This window comes from Aphis gossypii, chromosome 1, assembly GCF_020184175.1.
Source record: "Aphis gossypii isolate Hap1 chromosome 1, ASM2018417v2, whole genome shotgun sequence".
Lineage (NCBI taxonomy): Eukaryota > Metazoa > Arthropoda > Insecta > Hemiptera > Aphididae > Aphis > Aphis gossypii.
In genome coordinates, this window is record NC_065530.1 from 49,503,426 (window position 1) to 49,530,400 (window position 26,975).

The 26,975-nt window shown below is 24.7% G+C and overlaps 2 protein-coding genes across 5 annotated transcripts; both read left to right on the forward strand.

Moving 5' to 3' along the window:
• Positions 1-318: 318 nt before the first annotated feature.
• On the forward strand, positions 319-9,555 carry LOC114132498 (biotin--protein ligase). 2 transcript variants are annotated; one of them, XM_027997967.2, is made up of 18 exons: positions 319-589; positions 700-937; positions 1,005-1,153; positions 1,602-1,772; positions 1,864-2,023; positions 2,096-2,188; positions 2,249-2,360; positions 2,431-2,775; positions 2,852-3,106; positions 6,134-6,463; positions 6,534-6,693; positions 6,839-7,003; positions 7,065-7,247; positions 7,731-7,863; positions 8,010-8,173; positions 8,247-8,361; positions 8,432-8,645; positions 8,722-9,555. In XM_027997967.2, exons 2-18 carry the CDS (start codon positions 790-792, stop codon positions 8,891-8,893), a joined length of 3,069 nt encoding a protein of 1,022 aa, XP_027853768.2. In that variant the 5' UTR covers positions 319-589; positions 700-789; the 3' UTR covers positions 8,894-9,555. The 2 variants fall into 2 exon arrangements, with proteins under 2 accessions (XP_027853768.2, XP_027853769.2); XM_027997968.2 differs by having other exon boundaries at positions 716-937.
• A 7,114-nt stretch (positions 9,556-16,669) lies between these two features.
• On the forward strand, positions 16,670-26,363 carry LOC114132508 (uncharacterized). 3 transcript variants are annotated; one of them, XM_050197945.1, is made up of 24 exons: positions 16,670-16,840; positions 16,913-17,033; positions 17,972-18,174; positions 18,238-18,378; positions 18,439-18,505; positions 18,567-18,728; positions 18,873-19,051; positions 19,119-19,292; positions 20,244-20,354; positions 20,438-20,636; positions 20,710-20,969; positions 21,266-21,510; positions 21,568-21,681; positions 21,737-21,868; positions 22,069-22,511; positions 22,574-22,650; positions 22,727-22,798; positions 22,861-23,015; positions 23,090-23,248; positions 23,749-23,911; positions 23,984-24,182; positions 24,687-24,810; positions 25,688-25,815; positions 26,110-26,363. In XM_050197945.1, the coding sequence occupies exons 2-24, from the start codon at positions 16,972-16,974 to the stop codon at positions 26,126-26,128; spliced, it is 3,588 nt and encodes a 1,195-aa protein (XP_050053902.1). In that variant the 5' UTR covers positions 16,670-16,840; positions 16,913-16,971; the 3' UTR covers positions 26,129-26,363. The 3 variants fall into 3 exon arrangements, with proteins under 3 accessions (XP_050053902.1, XP_027853780.2, XP_027853782.2); XM_027997979.2 differs by having other exon boundaries at positions 16,685-16,847; XM_027997981.2 differs by lacking the exon at positions 20,244-20,354 and having other exon boundaries at positions 16,685-16,847.
• The last annotated feature ends 612 nt before the right edge of the window (positions 26,364-26,975 follow it).

A 26,975-nucleotide genomic window follows, 5' to 3' on the forward strand; every position in this document is an offset into this window, starting at 1 on the left:
TACTTATCGATTTACTTTACTAATTAATTATAATTTATAATGAAAAAAATAGGTACAAAGCATTTATTATCATCTATCTCTATTATATACCTAGTTTTTACCTAGTTTTTACTCAAAAGTAAAATTAAGATAATTCATAAATCATCTTGGTTAAAATATTTGTAAAATATCAAAAAGGCAAAAATAAATTATCATAATATTAATAATATGCAATATTTGTGCTGCTATCTAGGTATTATCTGCATACCTGTCTAAGGTATTAGATTATATTATCACAGATTATATTTTTTAGTACTTACAATTGATGATATATATAATTAATGTAAAAACAGAACTATAAAAAATAAATAGTAACTAATAAATATGTATTTTTTCTCATATCATGTCGATCGACAACTATCAAATATTATATCCCTATAATTCCTAATCTAATTAGTGATTATGCCAGTTATTGGTTTAAAGTCAGTTGAATGTCATTCTGACTATGCATTTGCATTTGATCTAATACGAAATATAATTTTTTGAGTTTAATTCAATATATTATACTTATTTATCACCATCATAATTCGTAGTTGTCGTCCAGATGAAAGTAAGTGTACAGATGACCTTCTACAAATCCAATTCTGTATTGTAAACATAGAACATAATTATCATTATGGTGTTCATCAAATTACAAGTTATGTTGTTACTTATGTTTAGGTAATTTATATTTTAGATAGTTATTGTTGGTAAACACTTATGTTACCAATTTAAATTTACGAGTTCTGTTGATGGTATCTTAAAGAGACAATGCTATTGACGCTCTATTATATGGCTACAAGTTGGTTTCAATCATATAGATTATCAAACATAAAATCAAATTTAAAAAAATACCTGACTAATAATTTGACTCTCGTGTTGTATAAAGAAAAGGATTTTGTAGGATTAGACAATGAAAGTATGTATATTATTAAATAACTTAATTTTTTTTTAATGAAAATATTTTTACGAGATTGTAATTTTAGACTTGTACAATAAAGAAAATGGTGATATATTTCTGTCTATTAGACCTCGTGGTATTACTTCAGATAGTTGCAAAAATGCTAGGTCTGCTCAGCTTGATCAGATCCTATCATTTATTGGGCACAAAAGGTCATGTTCCGTTTTACCTGAGGTAAAATATTTATGTATATTTAGTTTTTATAACATATTGAGGTTGTAAATATCCCTATTAGAATATAAGATAATCCCTGTTGCTTGATTTATATTTAATAAAATATTAAAATTCAACTTTAAATTAATAGTGTTTAAAGATATATAAAACATAAAAGTTATAGTATGAAAATTCAGTAAAAGGTAATAGAAAAAAGAACAAGTAATGAAATTATGATTTTGAGGAATATTTATGATGGAAACAATTTTTAATATGAGGCAGATTGTGGAGATTAAGAATGTATGTTCATAAAATAGAGGCCCTATAGAAATGTAGAACAAGGATGGCTGACCTCAAATAATTGAGAGTAAAGAAGAATTAATAATTTATACAAAAATTATATTGATAAATTTTAAATATTATCTACTTAGTTTAAGCCAGTTTTGACTAGATTATTTTATTTTAATAGCAAATATTGAATGTGGATAGTTGGATTCTTATTCCAAATAACTCAATTACATTTCCTATACTCATGAATACACACAAACCATTAACTTTAAATTTAGAAACAAAACTTCATTTATTGGTTGAAGCCACTTACAGAATGTTTGATGTTCATCAAAATATAAACAAATGTTTAGTAAGTTAAATTTAACTCTTGATTATTTTTTTTGTTTGTTTTTTGTGTCTATATATATTAATATTAATAATATTATATATTTTTATTTTAGATCGAAGATTTTGGTGTACCTAAAGCTTGGAATGCCGGTGAAAATTTTAGTCTATTATTAGAAACTGATCTGGATCATTTTGCTAAACTTACTAGTAATTTTATGGCCGATTCCAAATCATTATACCTGGGAAACTATATGGAATTACTACGAATACAAAGTCTGTTATAAATTATCTTTAAAATATAGTGCTAATAATAATTAAAAAAAAAATTTTTTGTTTTTTTTTTAGCTGTAAAAGTTGAAGGTCAACCATGTGATATTGAAAATAATGAATCAATTGCTTCTAACATTGACTTTGTTTATAGTTTACATGATAATTATGGTAAATTATAGTTTTATTTTTATGAAGACGAGTGATTTTTCAAAATTATTTTTCTCATAGGTATTAACAATAATGTTACAACTGTTCAATGGAAAAACTACTGTGACACACTTTATGCTGTATCTATTGCAGCAACAAATGTGCTAAAATCTGGAAAACCCATTAATTTTTGGTAACATTTCTTAACCATTTATTCATAACTTTTTTTATAATTTTCTAATGAGTTATCTGAATTTTTTCAGTTCAGCAGTGTTGTCAAAGAAAACAGATAATGAAATAAGTATGGATGATTATGTTGTTATTGAAAATGTACAAGATGAAGTTGACAGTACCACTGTTGAATCAAAATGTTTTACTGAGAGCAAAATTTATAAAAACACTATTCCTGTACTTGAAGTACCAAAAGAAAATCACGTAAAATATGTTCAATTTAACAATGAATACGAATTAACTAATGGACTAAATGGAAAATCAAATAGTGATTATGAATATGAAAGTGCTTCAAATACTAGTTCCAGTGAATCTATTAGTTTTCGAAGAATAGTTCTTACTCCTATTGAAGAAAATGAAGTAAAATTATCAAGCGGGTAAGGAGATTTTAATTGTGCACTAAATATCACTAAAAATATTTCTATCAATGATTTATCCTTATTTTATTTTTAGAATGAAACCAATTAAAAGTAGCCCTGATGTGTTTGGGATTTATAATAATTCCTTAAATAGTTCAATGATGAGAAGTCATCGATCATTTTCAGATTTTAGTAACAATATGGAAGCAAGACCCCGATGTCATACACCTGTACAACATAGTGGTGAGTCAAAAACTGGAAAACCGCCAAATATTATAATATTTAGTGAAAGTGCTTCTAGTGCACAACAAATTCAGCATTCATTGGAGTCTGTCTTGCATAGATACAGGTAAGTTTATTTTCAAAATACTTATTAAATGATCTGTATCAGTGTTAGTATTCCCCTATCATTATTACTTTATTGGGAATCATTGCATAAACAATTACTGATTGTTTTAAGACTTTCTGTACGTTTTATCAACATGATAATATAGTACCACTATAACTAAAAACAGTATTTATAGATGTCAATACTTCAATGGTACGTTAGGTCTAAGTCTGCAGTAAAAGTTATTTTAGCATCTTACTTATTACAATGTAATAATGTAAGTAATATATATATTTTTAATTTGTTATACATATTTAATTTACTAAATAAATGGTAAATTATAATGTTTTTTATGTGGAAATAAATATAAAATAGTAATTTTATCTTTGTTAAATATATATGTAAATGTTGAAACAAATTGTAAAACTACAAAGTTTCAATAAAAAAAAAAATTTATCTTGATATTTTTTTATAAATCAATTTCCAATGATATAATAAAATTCTAATATTAGCTCATAGCTATCAATTACAAAACAAATATAAGGACTCCTGTGATGGGTTAATGATTTATCATAATATTTAGCTGATTAATACTAAACAAATATTTCATTGTTATTGTTATTAGTAATTAAATTGTAATTATACCTAGTAGTTTTTAACATTTTCTAATAATAATATTCATCACGTGTAATTAAATTTTATTTTATTATAATAATATATTATTATTTAATGTTTTTATCGTGATTTTTTTTCACTACTTTATTGATACAAATAAACTATAGATAATATTTAATTAATCTCAATTGTACACAATACACATACCTATTATAATATTTTATTTGTATCATTTGCTATTAATTAAAGTTATTAATTAATGATTATTGATTATTATATATTTACATAAATCTTTTAATATTTCTAAATTGAATCTGTAATGGCTTAATTTTCTTTTTTAATTACCTAGTACTTATCAAATCTTATTTTTTTCGTAGATTCTTAACTAAAACTTCTGAATGTATTGATTTTACATGTTGTTTTTTTTTTGTTATTATTATTATAATTTATGTGTTTAATCAATAAAATGATTCAATTTTCATCTATGTGGGTAATATTTGATACCAAATTAGATCTAGTTTGTAATTTTTAAAAATCAAAATAGAAGTTTCCAATATTTGAGAAAACTGACAAAAAAAATACTATCAATTAATAATAGTTATAGCTATTTTGTTTCATGTAATTCAAAAACAAATTACCATAGATACTTAACATTTTTAAAGTATTTTGACTCTTGTTGAGTTATTTATGGATATTTTAATTTTATTTTTGTAAATTTCAATACAATTGTTTTTGCTCGATTAAAAAGCTTGAAAATTAATTCATGATCCCACTTTAGTTGTCCTTATAGATATGTAATAAAAATATATAAAATACATTAACACATAGCATTTGGATTTCAAATTTTAACGTAATTAATCATTAATCAAAAACATTATTTGTGGATATATAGCACTTCTATGTTGGTATATAATTATATTTTATATACACAATGACATTTTGAAATTTAATGTTTTTAACATAAATTAATTAACCCTACTCTTTTACAAATTAAAATAAATTATTATTTTAAAAGCAATATCAAAAAATATAACATGAATGATACTTAGTGAAATTAAGTTCATAGAGATATTGACTGTCACTATGACCACGTCAGTGACCCACTCGATACCCACTATACAGCAGAATGGTACCTACTTGCCTACATTTTTCATATGATAACTATCTAAACATCCTATCATCAAAAATTCAAAACTATCATAAAATTTATCAACAAAATGTATGTACCAATTCTGTTTTACGAATATTGTTGAGTGGGTCACTGATAAATATGTTAAATTTGAATTCAATTAATTCAATGATATACCATTGTACATAAAAAACGATTCTGAGCGGTGATGGTCTCTATCAGCCTACATTTATCTTTATGTATTTCATGTTGATATTGCTATTAGGTATAGGTAAAGTATTTTATTTTACTATTAGTAATGCAGTAGCTTAAATTAATTTTTGCTGAAATTATTGGCACTTGAAAATACCATTGTATATATAAAATATAATAATAGAACTCTACAAATAATATTTTCGAATTATAAAAAAAATAATGATTATCTTTATTCATAGTTTAAATATGTTATTTTGTCCAAATTTAAATTTAAAATGTCTATAAAAAAAAAAGTATGCTAATATTTTAGTTTTTGACTTTCAATAGGTATGAACTAATATGAAAAACTTTTGTTAATTAAATTAAATTTTGTACTACATTTTCAAATCTTATGTATAAAAATAAAATATTTTATAAATTTCTAATTAAAAAATAATTTGAAATTCTATAATTTAACACTTATAAAAAAATATTGTGACTAAATTATCAATATTTTTTATGGTAAATGAACAACTTTTGAAGAACTTTGTATTCAATTTTCAAACATATTTACCTATTGAACTATTTTTATTGACATTTATAAATAAAAAAAAACCAGTAAAAATAAAAATTTTAAATATCTTAAGTTATTCATATTTAAGTTATAGCAAAATTAAAACAAAACTGATTTTGTGTGAAAATTCCTGGTTTTTCTTAATTTTATGTTTGTTTTCCCAGTTATTTTTCATTTTAACATTTCTAATGAACAAACTAGATATAATTTCCTACCTAAAGCTATTCTCAAAGAAAATATCTAAGCATTTTTTGTCGATTACTTATTGTATATTCGCACACACAAAATAATACTTAATTGTAACTGAAATAAATATTCAAATAATACTGTGTATTTGTACATATAGCCATAATAAATCATAGAATTAAATTTTGAATAATTACAAATATTTTTGATACTCCCACAGTTAGAGTTTAGAGGGTGTTATAATATTGTAAACCACTTTAAATTGTAAAGTGTATTGATGCAACAAATGATTATTATTCTTATTATTGATTTAGAGTCTTCAAATATTAAATGTTGATTATATATATTTTATTATTTATCAATGATATAGGTACACAATCTACACATTGAGCTTAGATAAAATGCTTCATTCGCCATGGACGTCGCAAGCTACAATGGTAGTCGTTTACGGTGCTGTACCTGATGAACTTTATCCATTACTTGAACAATACCTGTTAACAGAAGGAGGTCGAATTTTATGCATGTGTTCTGATTTTCTTGGTACACTGCTACCAACTGCTTTTAGTACAGCTGAAGTATGTTCTGATGACATAGTAAGCTTCACATACCGTCCGTTATCCATGCGAACATCTCTCTTACACCACATTCTTTGTTACCAACCCAGTACACCCAATAATGATCATTTTCCATCTGAAAATGGGTAAAGACTAATTAGTTAATTCAGTAATTATTTAAGTTGTAATAAAAAATTGTGTATGTTAATCAATTAGCATTAAAGAAGATAAGAATTTAGATATTGTGGATATGTTCGATACAAACAACAAGCATCATGCTATTAACATTGAAGTTCTGGCTGCTGAAGATACCTGGGAAACACCAAGTTTAATTTTAGCTACAGCTCCATCTGGAGGAAAAGTTATTTTTTCTCAAGTAATTATCAATATTAACTTCCTATATGACTTCCTCATAAAATCCTTATAATATTTAAAGAGTCTATGTAATATTGTTTATAAATATATAAATTAACAAATTAATATAAAAAGTAATAAATACATTAACATTATTACTACTTTAGGTACATTTGGAAATCGATCCTCATCAAAAAGGAGAACACCAGTCAACTACTGAAGATAGATACCTATTAATTAAGGATTTGCTGAGCACCCATTTGGGACTGGATTGTGTGTCATGTGATCAAGAACCAAAACACACGCCTGCTTATTTATTGGGAACTGAAAATGTATATTGTAATCTAATTTATCATTTTTACATTAATATTTAATTTTTTTATTAATTTATAGGATAAAGTTAAATTTTTAACTTCTTTAAATGGAAAAGTATCTAAAAATAATATATTGTTATTGAAAGACTTAAAAGTTCAGTTTTGTACTAAAGATGAAATGTGTATTGGAGCTAGTGAATACTCCTTACCTGTAATTTGTAATGACTTCCCAGTGGACTTCAGTGAAGAAGATTATTTCAAAGTAAGTTTTACATATAATTACAACTAATAAAAATAACATTATGATATTATTTTAAATAAATGTTTAAACTTTAAATGAATACATTCTGCTTATATATTTAATAATTTAATAATTATAAGAAACAAGTGTTATATCTTAGAATGATGTTTTATGTTGAATAAAAATTAAATTAATAATTGCAAAAAAGTACATTTTACACTTTAAATTGTTTTTAATTTTATCAAATTATTTCTAACTCAACCTATCAATCACTTTTCAATGATCCATTAATGTGTACATTTATTAATTATATATTATGTTTTTTAAATAGGTTAATTATGAGATAATTGTAATATTAAAAGAAAAAATATATCAACTAGTTTAAAAATCAAAATAAGTCCAACAGCTTTTATAATAAAATATATCATCACACTGAAAGATTTATACAAATATTCCATATATTTCCATATATTTTTTTTATACTTGATTGATTAATGTTTATAGAATCTCCATACTGAAGAATTAGGACGCTTAGTAATATTTGGAGAAGTTATGTCATCTTCCATGAAGCTCTTAAACGATCCAATATCCCGACATGGACTTGTAGTCATTCCAAAACAACAAATTACTGGAATTGGTAAAACAATTTTTTTTTTTAATTTCTATATTGTAATTTTTATTGAAATAACAAAAAATAAGAACCGTTTATGAACATAAAATGCATATATCCAATTGTTTTAAGACATTCACTTTCATAATTATGTTATAATTTATTATAAATAGGTAGAGGTGGTAATAAATGGTTGAGTCCAAGTGGCTGTGCCATGTTTTCTGTACAGTTACATATTCCCTTTGATTCTCAACTTGGTCAAAGACTAGCATTGTTACAACATGTTGTTGCATTATCAGTTGTGTCTGCTATATGTTCACTACCTGGTGGCTATAATGTAAATATTTTAATTATTTTATATTTTATTATACTTGTTATGGATTAATACTTAATATTTCAATTGTTTATAGAAACTTGATCTCGGTCTAAAATGGCCAAATGATATATATGCTGGAGGGAATGCAAAAATTGGTGGCTTAGTCATTAGCAGTTCTGCAGCAGGAAACACAGCCATTTGTTCAATTGGTATAATGTTACAAATTATATGATTACATTTTAATGCATTGTTGCTTATTTATTATTATTCACTTTACAGGATGTGGTGTAAATTTAAATAACAATTTACCTACCACTTGTATAAATGATATAATAATTGAACATAATGCTAACACTCACGATCAACTTAAGACCTTAACTTTTGAGCAATACTTTGCCACTGTATTTACTGAACTTGAAAGGCTATTGAATCAAGTTCAAAATGGCAACGTAGATATAATATTTGATCTTTATTACAAATATTGGCTTCATAGGTAAAAATAATTTTCTTTTAGTTCCCATATTAATGTTCTTCACATAATATCTATTAATTGTGTATTTTTCTACTAGTAATACTGTAGTTACTGTGCTTCGACCGAACAAATCATCATTCAAAGCCACCGTGATAGGACTTGATGACCATGGATTTCTGAGAGTTCGTTCAGAAGATGGAGACATCATAGATGTCAGACCGGATGGAAATTCGTTTGATATGCTTGCTGGTCTCATAGCCCCAAAATAAATTCTGATCTGATATCAATGTTTTTTTGTATGTGGTTGTAGTGAATTTTATTATTTTTCAATAATTCTTGGCCTATTAATTCATGATAATTATATTATCATAATATTAATTAGAACAATTCACAATCTTTTTTTTTTTTTTGATAACTAATGATCAATCTTATATTTATACATAATCACTATGATTATATTTAAATTATCTGGGTGTTCTACAATTTTAATGAAATCTCTTGTTTCATTACATTTAAAAAGTTTTATTTGATAAACATTAATGATTGGATAATTTTTTAGGATTAAAAATAATTCATAGCATGTTTAAATATATTTCAAACCCTTAGGTTTACTAATTGTTTTTATTAATCAATAGACAAATGTTTTAAACTAAACATTTTTTGTTTCTATTAAGACTGGGTCGGCTTATAAACTATATACTTAATTACTTAGCATTTCAAATATAAGACTAATATTTATCAGATTACTTTTGATTTTTTTTTTTTAGTTGGTTTAGGGGTTTATAATATGTATGTTTATCGTTTGTGTGTAATTATTTTCAAAAACCAAATATTGTTACCAAAAAAGTTATGTTTAAGTACCGATTTGTTATACTTTTGCATTATTCAGTACATTGTATTAATGAATAAATAAATAGATAATTAAAAGAAAGTATTTTTTTTCCAAATAATGAATAAATACTTTATAGATACGCAGCAAATACTAAATAATATGATTAAAATGTAATTTATTGTTGTTCTCTTTATTGTGTAAATGCTCATCGCTTGTTATCAGAACTAAGAAATTTTATCTTTTGTATATTATGTTAATATAATATATCCATAGGTATATATATTATTTTATGCTATTTATTATATACCTATGTGCAACATTAGTGTAGCATAGTTCATTTTACCACTATTTTTTTAATGTAATATCATTGAGTATAGATGGTAATATGCATAATATAATATTATTTGATAGATAAATAATTGTTTTGTTTAAAATGTTTAACATAATATTACACATATTATATTATAAAGTATATAAAAAAAAGTATATCTTTAATATTTTAATAGTTTATCATACTGTTATGTGTTTAATAGACTGATTATCTGTTTTTTTTTTATAAATATATATATTAATAGGTAGGTACTTAATCATTCCATTCATGTGATTTTTGGTTATAGGTGTATGTTAATGTGTTAATGTAATTTGTTTATGTTCATTTATTTTTAATGTAATAAAATATTTAGTATACTATACTAATTTTTAATCGCAATTTTGTTTAATAGTTTGTAAACCTTTTATTAGAATTTGTGTTATCCGTTCAATACAATATAGGTATTCACAGTATCTCATGTAATTGTTTCAGCATATTATAAAATACCTACACCAATAAGTGTTGATCTTGTGCAATTATTAATTAACATACATTTATGGTTTTTCTTATTTATATACTTCTGCAAGTGATGTAGGTATATTGATGCTTCAAATATAATCAGATAAAGTTTTTAACGGATCAAAATGTACCTGTCAATTTTGAATTTTTTGATCTATACCTTAATGCACAATTTAACAGTTAACCTGCAATATGTAAATCCCATGGTCATTAATGTTCGAGTCAGTCATTTACTAAGAGTTCATTTTTTTTTTTTTTTTTATGGAGAATAGTTGAAAAGTTATTATGATGTGGGCATAATTTTAAAGACAAGAAAAGAGAAACCTTGTCTATTACTCATTAATGACATTATAATATGATGCTTAGGTAGGCAGATATAGACAAGATAAAAAATATATATATACATTGACTCAAAGGACATCTCATTCCTGTCATTTTGTTTCTATAAAATACTATGGTATGACATTTGGTGCTAAAATGGTTCCTAATTAAAACTGATTACCTCATGGGCTTAAGATTATAATTTATAGTAGCAATATAGTATAGTCACGAACATTGGCGGATCCAATATATTTAAATATTTAAATAATAGGGTAAATACCCCCACCTTTGAGCTTATTATATACAGATTTATTACATTGTGACTTGTGAGAAATACTAGTTATATTCAGCGTTAAGTATCTTATATTTGTTTTGTATTTGATAAATTTCTAGATCCACCCCTGGTCATGAATACACTAGATTTTATTACTTTTATTATAGTATTATCAATATTAAAGTTCGATTGTTTGAGATAAAGCTTAATTGTCATCGCCATTAAATCGTCGGAAACACATAATATACCTATATCTGTGGTCGGAAACGATTATAGATGCGTGATAAACAACATACAACAAGATTACAAGAATAACAAAAGTGAGAATAAACAGATTCGATAAAATGTTTTTTAGGCATCTACTACCTATAATTGGGTACTTTTCTGTTATCCCTACTACCGATCGATGCCGCGACTATTGCGACTCTCAATACCTAGATTTATTCCTAACAATGTTTTTATTATTAATATTAATATTTTTATATGTGTATATGTGTAACTACTTTACTTAATACTGTAATAATTAGTCTCAATTATATAATTAACCTGCTTGTTATTTTTGTAACACTAATAAATTGAAATTGATGGAAATATTAAATTTTTTTTATTTATTGCTTATAATTTAGATGTCCAAAACATTCAAAATATATAATTCCAAATTATTAGGTTGTTATTGAAAAAAACTATTGTCAAACAAAAATAAACAGTTAACTTATACAAACTTAAATACTTAAAAAATAAAGATAATTGAAATCATTGCCCTAGTGGTTTAAATTAGTAAAATTATATTCATACTTAGTAGTTACTATTCCTTTCATCCAGTAAGCCGATTTCCTCATGTGAATTTTTAGTATTGATTATTGAAATTTTTAATTAATATTAATAATAAAAACAAATTGTTAGGAATAAATCTAGGTATTGAGAGTCACGATAGTCGCGGCATTGATCGGTAGTAGGGATAACAGAAAAGTACCTATAATTGTCCTAAGTACTTCCTATTTCTACGTCATACTACTCACACTATAGTACTATACATAGTAATATTTTTTTACATTTTACACACCATATATCATATATGTAAGTAAAAATGTGCATAGATAAAGTAGGGAAGTGGTGCGGCTATCATAGGCTCACGACTGAGCTCGCGAAACGCTTCAAACCTTTTCGAACGTTCCGGTCGGATGTATACCTATACTGGGGTGACCATACTTCCAAAGAAAAAAATAGGACACTTTCTTGCAATGAGTAAAATATAGGTATATTGATTGTCAAAACATGAAACAATATACAATATTTACATAATATATGTATTATTAATACCTACTACGAAAAAGGGGACAATCCTGTTTAAAACAGGACGTATGATCACCCTAACCTATATCTACCGGCTATACCTAATTAGTCTAGTCATTTAAGATTGGGGATGGTATAAACAACCAGCAATATATTGTTGTAAACAATATTTTCAAAAAATAAGAACCAGATTCAAAATGTGTTTTAGAAAAAATTACATGGGTGTGTTTAAAGAATCATAAACCGACATATATTATATTAAGCAGATGCCGAAAACGAGGTTTGAAATATTCTGTTGCATGTAAAACGTGTTACGGTCTATCGTGTTCAAATCGTCAACAAATAACAATTGATGATAATATTCCAAAAAAATTTTAGATGATCCAGGATGATTAAGAAATTTCATATGGTCAAAGTGGTTCTGCACTCAAACGCAAAAAATAATTTAAAACTTACCGTACACGTGAAATTTATTGTAATATTTGTAATTAAATGATATGCATTATTATTACTTATTACTTCATATTCACATTCGTGTGAAATTTAAATAAAATAATTTATTTAAAAAAAACCTAGTTACTATTATTATTTTTTGTTTATTTTTGTGCACCAAATAAACATTTTATTCATATTATTTAAGATGCATAATAATATTATAATATCTAAATTGGTAAGTAAACTGTAAACATAATGCGCTATAGAAGTATAGAATTACACATTTTGAAAAGTTTGCTACACTAGGTATACATATATTATTAAATTAATTTTAAATAAAATAATACAGACTATAGTGTACCCAGTGGCGTAACCAGAAATTAACCGAGGGGGGGGGTTAATGACCTTTTTTTTTGCTCACCTCTAAAATAAATTGTCCTGAAGCGGTAAAATGTATTGAGTTAGGTTAGCTAATTGAATAAAAGATTTAATACATAAGTATAACAGTTAATAAAACTATAAATTTATATACATTATACTAACAATTTACCTAACCAAGGGGGGGGGGGTTGAACACCCAAAACCCCCCCTGGATACGCCACTGCATGTACCTACCTTTGTCAATATACATAATGGGTAATATTTATCAATAATTATATACAAATATACAATAAAATATTATGAAATGCTAAACTTAGAATATGAAAAAAAGTGTAAGATTACGTTTTCTAGTTTACATTAGTGAGACTCGCAAACAGACAGTCTATGTATTATAGACAAGGTAAATATTAATGCAATAATGCGCGCCACATCAAATATCATAACGCGTGGGTGATGGATTTCACAGTTCACTTATTTAAGCTATTAAGCAGTTAATATTATTATGACTCTAGATACTAAGACCGTGGCTACAAGCCTATATATAAACACGTATTTGTAGTAAACTTTGTCAGCAATATTTTTATGCAGATGTATTTTTAAAGATAATTTTAAAAAACTGTAAAATTTCATATAAAATCAAAGATGGCGAACACTTCCGTACCTCAGAGCGATGACGATGACTTGTTTTTCAGAAACCCACAACCAAACTTTTTGCAAAATTTCAAAACTTTCCGATTTAATTCCGGAAAAATTCGTTAAATGACTGAATTAAAAAAAGAAAATAAATATTAAATATATATATATATACTATATATTATTAAATATTTACGAAAAGCTAAGACCGTAGCCAAGAACCAATTTACTAACTACTAAGCTACTAAAATACTAAATATTATATCTAAAGTGCCCTAGTCTTAACAAACGTTGGATGAGGCCGATGAGGACGGTGACAAGAAGTCCGACATAAACAACGGTAAACGGAAATGCTGAAAATGTAATGCAGTCATCCAATGGTTGGATAATAATCAGTTAGCAGACAGAGATGAGTACTAGTGTTATGAAAGGGAATCTAAAAATATTGCTCAAAAGATCCGTGGTGCAGACAGCAGGACAAGCCGGTAATGCATAGAAAAGTAAATAGGTATAATGCGATAAGTGCATAGTGCATCATCCTGGTACCTAAGATGGACCCCGCTCCAGAGGACCTACCATCGAAGAAGTTTATTTATTCCTTTGACAATGTAATTAAATGAATATTATGTTACATGTATGTTATATATTCTGTAAATACTATATTGTGAACTGTATTAGTACATTCTGTATTTATATTGTAAAGTATCCTCTAGATTTAAGGTAAGAATGATTTCATTTTCGTAAAATATTATTTATTAGCTGGTACACATTTCCCGTTTTATTTATCCATGAAAAAGTACTAGGTACCTATTATTATTTGCACAGCTGTAAGCCTGTAAATACTTATAAGTTATAGAAAAATAGCAAGCGCCATGCGTCATACCTCAATACTATTCCTACGTACATAGTATGGCATTTTAATTATTAATCTCTAAATGTTTTGAAAATGTAATTAAATAGGTACCTACAAGTGATAATAATTTATAAGTAACACTAGTAATAGTAAAATATTTCAGATTTTCTACCTGTACGGTCAATATTTTTATTTTAATTAAATAATTAAAATGAATGGTTTTTTCTTTTATATACAAATATAATTCAATAAAAAAATTATTTTCAAATAGTCTTAAAATCTATCTACTCAAATAAATCTGGAAAAACAAAATAAAGCTACAAGAATACTACTAGGTACTTGTATAATAAGTAGTTTATACTTACGTTACATACCTCAATACCTGCAGTTTTCGATAAAATCGTTGTTTTTTTTGTAAATTCAAATGAGTAGGTGTAAAGTAACTAGAACAAATTTTGAACGTTAAGGCGCCCGGTGCCAATGGGATTTTGTACACAAAAATACGCACTATGGGAATAAGGATCCTGTTCTGTAGAATTAACCAAATTTTATAATTTTTTTTTATTAATAGAGGGTAATATTTTACAGGCCGCATCGATCTCCGTTTTTCAATATTTTAATTTCAAAATTTATAATCTGTCTTCAAAAGTAATACAATTTTAAACAATTTTGTATAAATTATATTTTACTAAAATGTTGAATAAAATAAAAATTGGAGTTCGATTCAGCCTGTAGGAAGTCTTCTTCTTTAAAATAAAAATATAGTTACCAAAATCCGACAATTCTACAAGGCCTGAGAATTATTCCCGTGAATTTATTTTGTTCGATATTATACATCCTATAAACTCCCCTTAAATATGTATAGGGAAGTAAATTAGTGGAAAAGTATTACAATTTAGGTGGTAATTAAAATACAAAATTTAATTTTCAAATTTTATAGAATTGCGGAAAATTTGAAAATCTGGCACCGAGCCGAGCCTCTTAAATGTAGCAGTGTAGTACCTACTGTCAGACTGAAATACCAATCGTGGAATTACCTATAATTTAGAGACTTGAAAATAAAATGAAAGCAATAACAATGCCTTATAATTATTTTGATCCGGTCGGAGAACATTATAAATTACAATCAAAAATAAATTATATTTCGTTCAAAAAAGTATCTTTGTAAAACAAACGTTACCAAATCGAAAATTATTTTTATTTCTATAGTTAATTTCTTAAAACTGCAATGCTTATTCCAAACATCAATTGTTACAATAAACATTAGGTGGTTTATTTAGTCGTTAGGTAGTTCTAAGCATTGTGCATTGATTAATGATTATAGAAATAGAATAGAATAGTCTATTCTACATACTACCTATAATAGGTTTGTTCCAAACTTCCAACACGGAATTTGGAATTAGTTTCCAACTGATCCGTGATTGATTTACAGCGCATGCGTTAATGTGGACTGATCATGGATTTTGACTACCGGTCCGTCGTCCGGTCAGAATCCGCGGATCGTTTTGACCGTCAATAACCAGACATAAAACTGGTCTAATAACGTGTTGGAACAACTATCTGACGGTTTGAGTTTGCGTTTCAGGCGATATGGTTGGAACGGAAACTGCGCATGTTCCCGACAGTTCTATGATAGTTTCACTTCGTGTAGGAACACTAACCTTATAAATTATAATAAATGGTTTCAACTGTTCCAAGCTTTGAAAATCTAATGTTGCGTATTAAAAATACTTTTGTATAAATGGGATTTAGAATAAACCAATATTGGGTTAAATAAAGCTTGGAGCAATGAGTCTTAGAACCATTGACCTACCTATAAATTTATTAATAATAGGTCTGTGCTTAAAACCAAAAAAAAAGTATATTGTCGTACAATTGGTCGTTGGAACATTTGGAACATAAGATAGTGATTCATTTTACGCTTTGAGTGTATTTTTTTTTTAATTGAATATTTTAGTTTTAGATACATTTTCTGTTTTTAAACCTAAATCTGTAATTTAAAGTTATTAAAAATTAAAATTACAGACATCAATGTGTTGTTAATCATTTATATTTCTAACTCAAAAAAGTCAAAAAGTCAAAATTTACTGATAAGTGATACAGCCTCTAACTGTTGTGGTATTGTGTTTGTTATCTTAATTCGTTTTTATGGTTAACGATCATCGTTTGTTTTGAATATTCAACCGTTCGGAATTCAAATATCTGTCTAGTGTCTACTCTAAATAATATGTATTATAACCTGTTTCAGTTTAATTAATAGTTTAAATTTTTATTCTATTGTTTATACTGTTTAGTGTTTACCATGATATCATGGTGTTTACGTAGTGTTTAATGTTTATGATAATCAGTTCATCATCAACATCAAGTAACAAGTATAAATGACTCCACTGCGGGTTTTACATACTTATTAATTAAAATGATATTTTATCAATTGCAGTGGTTTAATTATAACAATATACTTTGGTAATTAGTGATATTATTACTGAGTTTATAATCATGTCCAAATCAGGCATAGAACCTAAAGCCTCGTCTACTGCTGTTAAATCTCAAGATCATCGGTATGTTGAAAATTATAAATAATAATTATATTATTGTTACATTAATATAGAGTACAAACTTTATTAGAAGATAAAATAAAAATCTTTTACTTTAAAAGGACATTATTACACTATGTTTTGCCTCTGTTTAACACCATTTGTACAACAACACAAAAGTATTCATCTTAATTTTTTTTGTATTGTTCGTTTTTAGTTTATTATGATTTATAATTGAGCATTTTAATTTATTTGGTATACTAAATCCACTATCCACATAATATTTGAGAACTAAATATCTGTAAGATTATGTCATGTTTGGTCATTGAAGTAAAAGAATACTTATTTATATTTTGTTATTCTGTTAAGTAGTATAATATAAACCATTTCACATTTGACGCATATTTTATTATAATACTTTTAAACAATGTGTAGTTACACTTAAAATAATTCAATATAACATTAAAATTATTATATACATTTTAATATTTCAGCGATACTCTTGTTTCTGTATTATTTCTATAATGTTCTATAAGTAAATTATTATTTGACTAACTGCCTTTGTTCAGCCTTTATTTCAGTCTTTTATCTATGATAACAGCTTTAACCTATTCATTGCACACAATAATCTGTAAAATTTGATACTATTTTTTTAATTCCGATATAGACATTTTAATGTTAAGTTATTTACTGTTCATTTTTTTCACTTACGTGTTTAAATAATTATACCTATATACACCTATAGGATATAATAAATAACAAGTATTTTTTATGGCCTAAAAGTATTATAGTGTTGTAATAGCGCCAAGCCAAAAAATTAAATGACGTCATAAACTTATTAATTTGTTAAACACAAAATAATTTGAAATGTTCAGAATTTAATAGGTAGATTGAATTTAATTTCAATAACTTAAACACAATTAGTTATTAAATTACCTAAAACTATAATTTATATTTTCTAGGTCCTTAAGAAATTATATTAGGAATATCAGAAGTGATGAGACATTTGGTTCAACATTCTCTGATGAATTGACTAATGGTAATTTAGGGACATACACTTTATCAGAAATGTCAAGTAATAAAAAAAATGTTCAAATGGAAAGTATGTATTCATCATTTGGTGGACAATCTTCTTTAGGAATACTTGAATTAGATAATATGTCTGGTAATAATAATAAAAGTACTAACTAAATATTTTGACATTTCTTAATATTTCTTTGACTTCTAGATATAGGTCATACTTACAAAAGAGAATCATTTCAATATAATATTCATAATAACCAATCTGCTCTGCAACGTCGTTTAAGTCAAGCTACTCAAGCTAGAAATACTCTTGCTAGAGCAAGTTCAATAAAAAATATTGTCAATAGTAAATATATATTTTTCCTAGTTAAAATTTTATTGTAATCTATTTATTTTTTATTTAAAGAAAATGAAGTTAATGAACAGAATGCCAGAACATCTTTAACAAATGTAACCAATGCGTTCAATGATATGTTAGTAATAAATTAGACATGATTTTTAAGCGTATTTACTTAATTTATTTATTTTATTTAGGTTGAAAGATAATTTTATTAATTCAAGCAGTTCATTTTCTAGTGATGATTTTATATGTGGTAGTGACTTTAAAGAAAAATTAGCTGAAACTGAAGAAATTAATCGTAAAGAATTTGGATCATTATCTGAAAGTCGTTTTGATTTTTCTTTAGAAGGAGAAAAGTAATGAATATTTATAATAATTAAATTTGATTTTTTTTTAGACATGTTGCTGACCTATTACTGTGATAATGTTTATCAGAAGTCCAGTTATAGGTGTCTTGCCAATTTTATTTAAAAAAAATGTAATAGACATTAATATTTTAGGCAGTCGAATGAAAATGCATCGTTTGCAGCTAATTATTTTGCTGCTAAAAGTATACCTGTTGAAGATTTATCTGCAATTTTTCCTAAACGAAAAAACTGCAATGAAACATTTAAAAAAGAGTTTAAAGGAAATGATTGTTCATTTTTAATTCCTAGTAATGTTAACAAAAACCCAGAAGGTAATTTATAATTACATTTTATAATCAATTGTGTTTTCAATGTAATATTTATTTATTGATTATTCAGATCAAAAAGCACATATAGGCTATAAAACAATGTCTTCAATTACGTCTTGGACTGACAGCCATGTATCCAATAATTTGTTAAACTTGACAAGTTTGTCTGATATTTCTGAAGTTTTAACATCTAAAACAAATTCAGCTAATCCAAAAGAATTGACCGAAGTATTGTTATCAGGAGGTTAGAAAATTTTTTTAGTAAATTATGTATTTAAAAATATTGCTTACTAATTCTTCTTTCGTAGATTAAAAAATAAAATTGTATTTTATGCTTTCATTTTATTCTTAATGCTTAGCAATTTTAAAATGTATTTATATGTAGGAGGAAAGTTATAATTTAACAATAATCAGATAATATAAAAATTATAAACTTAACAGTATAATCAATTATTTAATATTTAATTATAAACTATTTAGTTTAAGTAATGAAGCCAAATAAATTACTATTTTATTGTTTTATACATAGCAAAGTAAGAATATAACTTTATAAAATATAAATATCATTTAAGTACTAAATTTAAAAACTTAACAATTGTTAATTTTTAAATCTTAAATTTCACAATACCAACAGTAAATAATGATTTCACAATAAATTTAATTGTTTCACTTTTTGTTTTTCAAAGTTATAAAAACAAACACAGTCAATGTTTAATTTGATATATCTCAAACAAAATATGTCCCTAAACTTAATATAAATGTCTAGTTTTATTGTAATATTTTATAATTGAAACCTTTATTACAAATTGGCATGTTTATTTATGAACAGTATTAAAACTAAAGCTTTCTTGCTCATAACTTAGTAATATTGATATTTACAGACTGAATAAAAAACAATGATTTATGGATATCCATTTTATGCAAAAAAATTTTATAATTAAAATAATTATTAAGCTTATTCAAAAAATAGTATATATATTTAGCAAATGCATAAATTATAATTGGTTTTATTTTTGAGTGATAATAATTAATATATTATTATGTTTACTTTTAAAATTTAAGATTAACTATTATGATCGAGTTTTGAAGGTAACATATATTTATATTTTATACATATAAAATATATATTATATATGACGTATATAATGCGTTTTTTTTTAAATTAACTTAAGTATCTCGTTTATTGTAAATTTAGATTTGTCTGATGATAGACAGTTGAATGAATCTTATAAGTTTCCTCAAAGACGATTATCTACTTCCACTAGATTCTCTTACGCTTCGCAAAATCTTGAGCATGCAGAACTATGTAAATTATTATTTACTTTTATCTTCGATGCATTTTTTTTTTTTTTTTTTACATAACATGTGGATTATGTTTTAATTGTTTAGGTTTTCAATCTTTAGACAGTTTTAGTTTTATTTCTCCTCCAAAAAATACTACAGATATCCATGAAACAACTTTAGAACTGGATAAAAATATTAATTTGGAAACAAATTATGAAAATATAAATGAAAAAAGTGAAATATGTATTAATAGCACAAATATGTGTACATCAAACAAGCATGATTTATCCAATAATTTTACCAAGTAAACTCATTGCTCAAATAAATGCCATCATAATTGCAATATTTAATTAGTAATACATATTAACATTTTTCAGGAAACAGACAAAAACACAAATAAATAATGGTTGTGAATTTTTTTTAACATCTAAAGACGGATATTATGAAGATTGCACATCGGGAACAGTTGAGATATTGGAAAACAATATTGATCTTTCAAATTTTTCTATTTTAACTAATAATAATGAAGTTCTAAATGAAATGTCTTTCAATAAATCTACTAATATTTCTAAAATTGTCTATTGCAATGAAGCAATACGCCAAGATAAATTGAGCCAGTCAAACATTCAAGATTACAGTTAGTTTTAATTAATTAATTTTTTTTTTAATTTTAATAAAGTGCTTTAAAAATATGTTGACAATGATAAATCATTATATTTAATATTTATCATAAGTAGAATTTGAATCTTAGATAAATTTTAACTCAACTGTTATATTTTATTTTGTTTGTTTTAAATAATACACAATAATGATATATTTTCTTAGTCTGGATTTCACAAGAAAATGATTTATTGTTTTTTTTTAATAAAACATACATTTTTAGGATATAGATAAATATTTTCCATAATAATATTTTATTTTTTTATAACTAAGGGAAAATAAGTAAAAAACTTGAAATTGGTGATGTATGTATTGGAACTTACTCTCAAGCAGTAATTACATTGGAAAATCGATTAACCGTTGAAGCAAAATATACATTACATTTATTAGATGTGTCACTTGACCATATTAATAATTCTAAATTTGTTGATAATAAACCAATTGGATCAAATGTGGCAACAGTATTTTGTTCAGATAAAACTTGCATCATACCTCCATTGTCTGAAGCTTCGTTTACTGTATGAAAACAAAAACTATAATAAATGTATACATTATTTATATATTTATTTTTATAGATTGGGATTATTCCATTAATTTCTGGAAGTATAAATATTTATATAAAACTTAAAAGTAATGATATAACTCAAGAAATTTATCGCAACATTCAAATTCAGTCTATTGAGCCACAGGTATTTTATTGTTAGATTGACATTGTAAATAAATCATTAAATAAAATATTTTTAGGTTACATGGATAAATAACAGTTTTGGTTCTATAGACTTCGGCTTATTACCAGAGTTATCTCAAAAGTCGATACCAATCAAATTGTTAAACAAAGGAGCATACCAAGTCCCTATTAAATTTATTTTAAGCCAGGTTTGTTTAAATTTATCAAAATCTTATCTTTGTATCAATAAATTATAAGAATAAAAAGGATGTTATAAATAATAATTTTTTTTATCGGAGTTTTGTATTTGTATCATTGTACAATAATCCAATGTAAAATATATTCACCAATTATATAATTTATAATTAATACTTAATAATATTATTATAATATATTATAATTGTTTTAGGATAATTGTGATGTTATTCAGGGTAAAGCCATTCTTAATCCATCTGAATTATGGCAATGTTATGTGAACTTTCGCACAGCACATTTTTCAAAATCTAATTGCAAGCTAACTGGTCGTCTTCAAGTAGTTTTAGATTCTGTTGAAGAATTGTCCACCAATTATTCGCCGTTATTATTCTGTTCCAACTTGACAGGATGTGTTGGTTTTACATCTATCTCTTTTGATCAAAATCCTTTATTATTGCAAAAAACTGGACAGTTTTCATTGAATGGTACTATTGAAATAACAAACAATAGTGAACTTCCAATTAGTTTAGTTGTACAACAAAATAACAAACAATGTGCAGAGTTTACAATTCAGCCTGATAAATTCAAACTAGGAGTTAATGAAAAAGTAAAATTGAAAGTTGTATTTTTCCCATCCAAGTCAATTAATTCTTTCAAGTAATATAATTTTAATATTTTTTTGATAATTAATTATTAATTTTTTTTTTCTTTATTTTCAGTGAGACAAGTATTTGTTTACAAGTTGTGTCTTCACAGAAACAATTTTTTTTTAAAGTCAACTATATTGAATCCAATTGTAATAATTTTTTTTTTCTTATATTTGCGTCATATAAAATATAAAATACATGTAATGTTATTTTTTTATATTTTAGTCGAGTTTCAACAAATTAGTTCACCATCATCGCGACCTATATCTCCTTGGAGTACAAGTTCATCCAGTGCAGGTATATTTTTATTTAATTATTATATTTATTCATTAATTGATTTTATTTGAATTTATCAATAGTTGGACGGTTGGAATTGGAATCTACATGTTCAAGTTTAATATGGGGAAGTGTACCTTCAAATACTAAATCAGTTCAAATATTTACCTTACGTAACCGTGGTTCTCATAAAGAAAAATTGCATTTAAGGATAAAAGATAATAAAAATTGTTTTAAAGTATGTATTTATTTTTTCAAAATAAGATTTAACATATTATATGTATAAGATGTTTAATTATCTTTACTTTTCAGTTGATATCTTCTGGAGAAAATCAAGTATCAGAAATGAAATTGTTATTAGAACCAATGGAAAGTCAAAAACTGAGTGTAGCACTTATATCTACATCAAATGAAGGCCAGGCCTATGGCCACTTAGTTTTACAAAGACAACGTAGTGATGAAAAACGTGTGGTCAGTTTATAAATTATTTTCTATTAATTTATTTTACAACCTAATTGCTAAATAATTTAATTATTTAAAATATATCTAGGCTATTTATGAAACAGTCCGTTCAGAAATTTTTTATTTTAATCTGTTGATTTTCATTAATATAATTTTTAAAACAATATGTAGAATAAAAATTTGTTGATGATAAATTAATTTATTTTGGAAAATTCTATATTGAATACTTTAAGTTGTACCTACATTATATTTTTCTTCATTATTCATAATTATTAAAAAAAATCCATATTGATTCTTGTGTTAAGAAATTGGTAGTCAATATCTATGTAGTAGTAAACTGTGAAATTAAGTAAATTACTTATTTAAAATTTATTTTTAATAAAAAAAAATTTTTACTATTTCAATTATTTTCTACGCCTTATTGTTTGCTATTTATAGGTTTTTTATTATTTATGTTGTAAAACTATTTAACTATGGAACTACTTTAATTTATTATTTTCAAACTTCAGATTTCATTGTATGGCTACTGTGGTCATTCAGTTATTGTAATTCGTGGGCCATTTGAGGACAACTTTGGTAATATGTGGTTATATCCTAATCCTCAACTTATGACATCTCAATTGTCCATAACAAACTCTGGAAATACTGCTGCATTTGTAAAAATTATTCAAGGTGGAATTTTATTTTAATTATTTTGTTTTTTTTTTTAAGTACTTGCAATATCAATCAAAATTAATGTTTTAGATAATTCTTCAGAAGATATAATTCATCCTCATGAGTTTATATTAAGAAAAGGAGAAACTACTAATGTTGAAATTACAATAGTTATGAGTCCTGAACGATTAGAAATGTTACTTGGACAAAATTGTAGCTCAAAAGTCATTAATATAAATAAAATATCAGTGATTTATGGTGATGAAGCATCTAGAATGCGTATATCAAGGTTAGTATAAAATATTGACTTACAAATACCTAATACATATTTAATATTTATTTTTTATTATATTTTTCGAGATAAACCTATAAATAATTTATTATGATAAACTGCGAGTTGATTTATTTTTAAATTATTATATTAACATAAACTATTGCTGATGTATTACATTTTGTCATAGTCTCAGATATAATAGAATCAGTGGGTATTGTATATTTGTGTATATAATTGGTTTCATTTTTTATGTCGATAAAATATCTGTAAGAATAAAAAGAATAAATAAGTGTAAAATATGATACAGCTATGAGCTATACAAGATAAGCTACTAATGTTACCATATTTTATAATTATTTTCCTTAAATTTAATATTTAGTTGTGTGCTTAAATGAATTAATTTCTATATTAAATATATTTTATGTATTATATTGTTACAACTTTTAGAACATTTAAAATTATTAATAATTTTATGATGAAATTGTAAATAATAGATTACAATTATGTTTATTTTTATAGGCTCTGGAAAAAAAATAATGATAAAAAAAAAATTGTATACCTAAATCAACAACGTTTAGATGAAATATCAAACATGTTCAATGACGTTAATCTTGTTGATGTGGGTCATCTTGTAGACACCGAGGTAAATTATTACATTGATTTATGTATATTAAATAAGTTTTTATTATATTTCATAAACAAAAAAAAATCATTTGAAAGTATAAAATGTATATTAATGTAGTGGATCAATATTCAATTCCCAATGATAATTTATTTCTAAAAAAGTGTTGTCTATTTTTAGTATTTCTTCTTATAATTTGTGTTTTATATTATGATATTATGTACTAAGCTAATACATATGAATATATATTTTTAGGTTTATTTTACCTCTTTTCTACTTGTTTGCTATGTTTTGTGTATATATTATGTTACTTAGCAGTAAACTTTGTCCATATCTAAAAAAAAACAAACAATTTTTTTGTAACGCTTAAATTAAAGTTTTGTATTATTTAATTTTATTAAGTTATTTAACTATTCATATAAAGATGCAAGACCTTTAACATTTTCTTATCTTGTTAATATTGATAATCACACAACAAAATGGCATCTATTACCAATAAATTTTTAATTTGGTTATAAATTTATCACCAAAGTATTTTGTTACAATTTAATACAATTTTATTAAATGCCATAGTCCATAGATCTCAGTTGTAAAAATTAATTAATTAAGTATTTGTATTAATATTTGTGTATTTTGGATCAACCTTTAATGTTTTTTGGAATTTACATACAAAATAACATAAACACTTACTATTTTGTGTTACTGTTTTCAACTAACAAGATTGTTTTAATTTTGAATACTATTTTTGGATCTATTAATTATTATTATTTTATTACAAATTAGCACAGTTTTATTAACTTAGTCTTAATTATTTCCAAACAAAAAATAAGTTACCATTTCCAATATAATCATACACATCATTTAATAAGAATCTTAACTTTATATTTTATTTCCTTAGAAATCATTATCTAAAATATGGAAAACGGGCATAAGTGAAGATAATATTGTCGTTTTGATGGAAACAAGTAATTTAGAGTCATTATTATGTGACACAACAACAGTTTTTAGTGAATTAGAGACAACTGTGTAAGTATATGGATGTTTATATTTCTGATTCAATCTGTTAAATTACATGACATATATTATTATACTATTATTATTAAAATTACATTGGTGAATATTTAAGATACTTGTTTTATGCATTTCTGTAACATTTTTTAATCGCTGCTTAGTATTAAATTTTTTTCAATATTTATATTAATTATAAAACCACCAACAATATTTTTTTAAATAATATTGTGTATAAATATATTTCATGTATAATATTGTATATTATAAATTAGTAAAAAAATAGTTTTTATATAATTATTATTCTTACAGAATCAGCAGACTATCTTAGAAATTGGTGTGATTTCCATGTCAAATATTTATCAGAAAGTAGTAGTAAATTGTTTTAAGTACGAATGTATATATTTTTTTTATTTTTTTTATATATTTAGAATTATTATAAATTATATCTGGTATACCTTTTTATTATTTTGATGATCTCTTATATCTCTATTTTTTATGTACAATGAAACAAACATGTTTAATAATTATTCATGCTTTTAAATAAATATAGATTGAAACATATACATACTCCTTTTGGCATTTATATTTTCTCATTTTTTCTGCAGAAAATAAGAATAATAGTAATATTTTCATTAGTTATTAAACAATGAAATGTTGTAATGTCGTAGTGATGATGCAGCAATTCATATGAGTGATGGAATATGTGCTGGAAAGAAAGACGTCAAGGTAACTTTTAGAGGTATATCAATTTCATAACTTGCCAATGACATTGTTAAAATGTTGCATTAAAATGATAGTGGAGGGCTGATAATTTATTATTTATAGAAGGCTTTTTAAGTTGTAACTCCAGACTTGGTTGGGATTTCATGATACATAAAATTCAAAAAATTGAACTAAAACTCATATTCAAACTTCAAAGTAATTTTTTCAACTGATTAATTCCTGAATTTCCTTAATTTCTAACTTGATTGGTGCAAACAGTTTTTATTAAAAAAGCTCTTTTTTTTTTGATATAAAAAAAAAAAAATCTAAAGAATATAAAAGTACACAATTATTTTTTGAAATGTTAAGTATTTCATCAAATGAATAATTAGATATTAACATAAACAATATATTTTATACATTATATAGCTGTGGTTTAAAGTGTACATAATAAGAAAATATGTGCTCATATA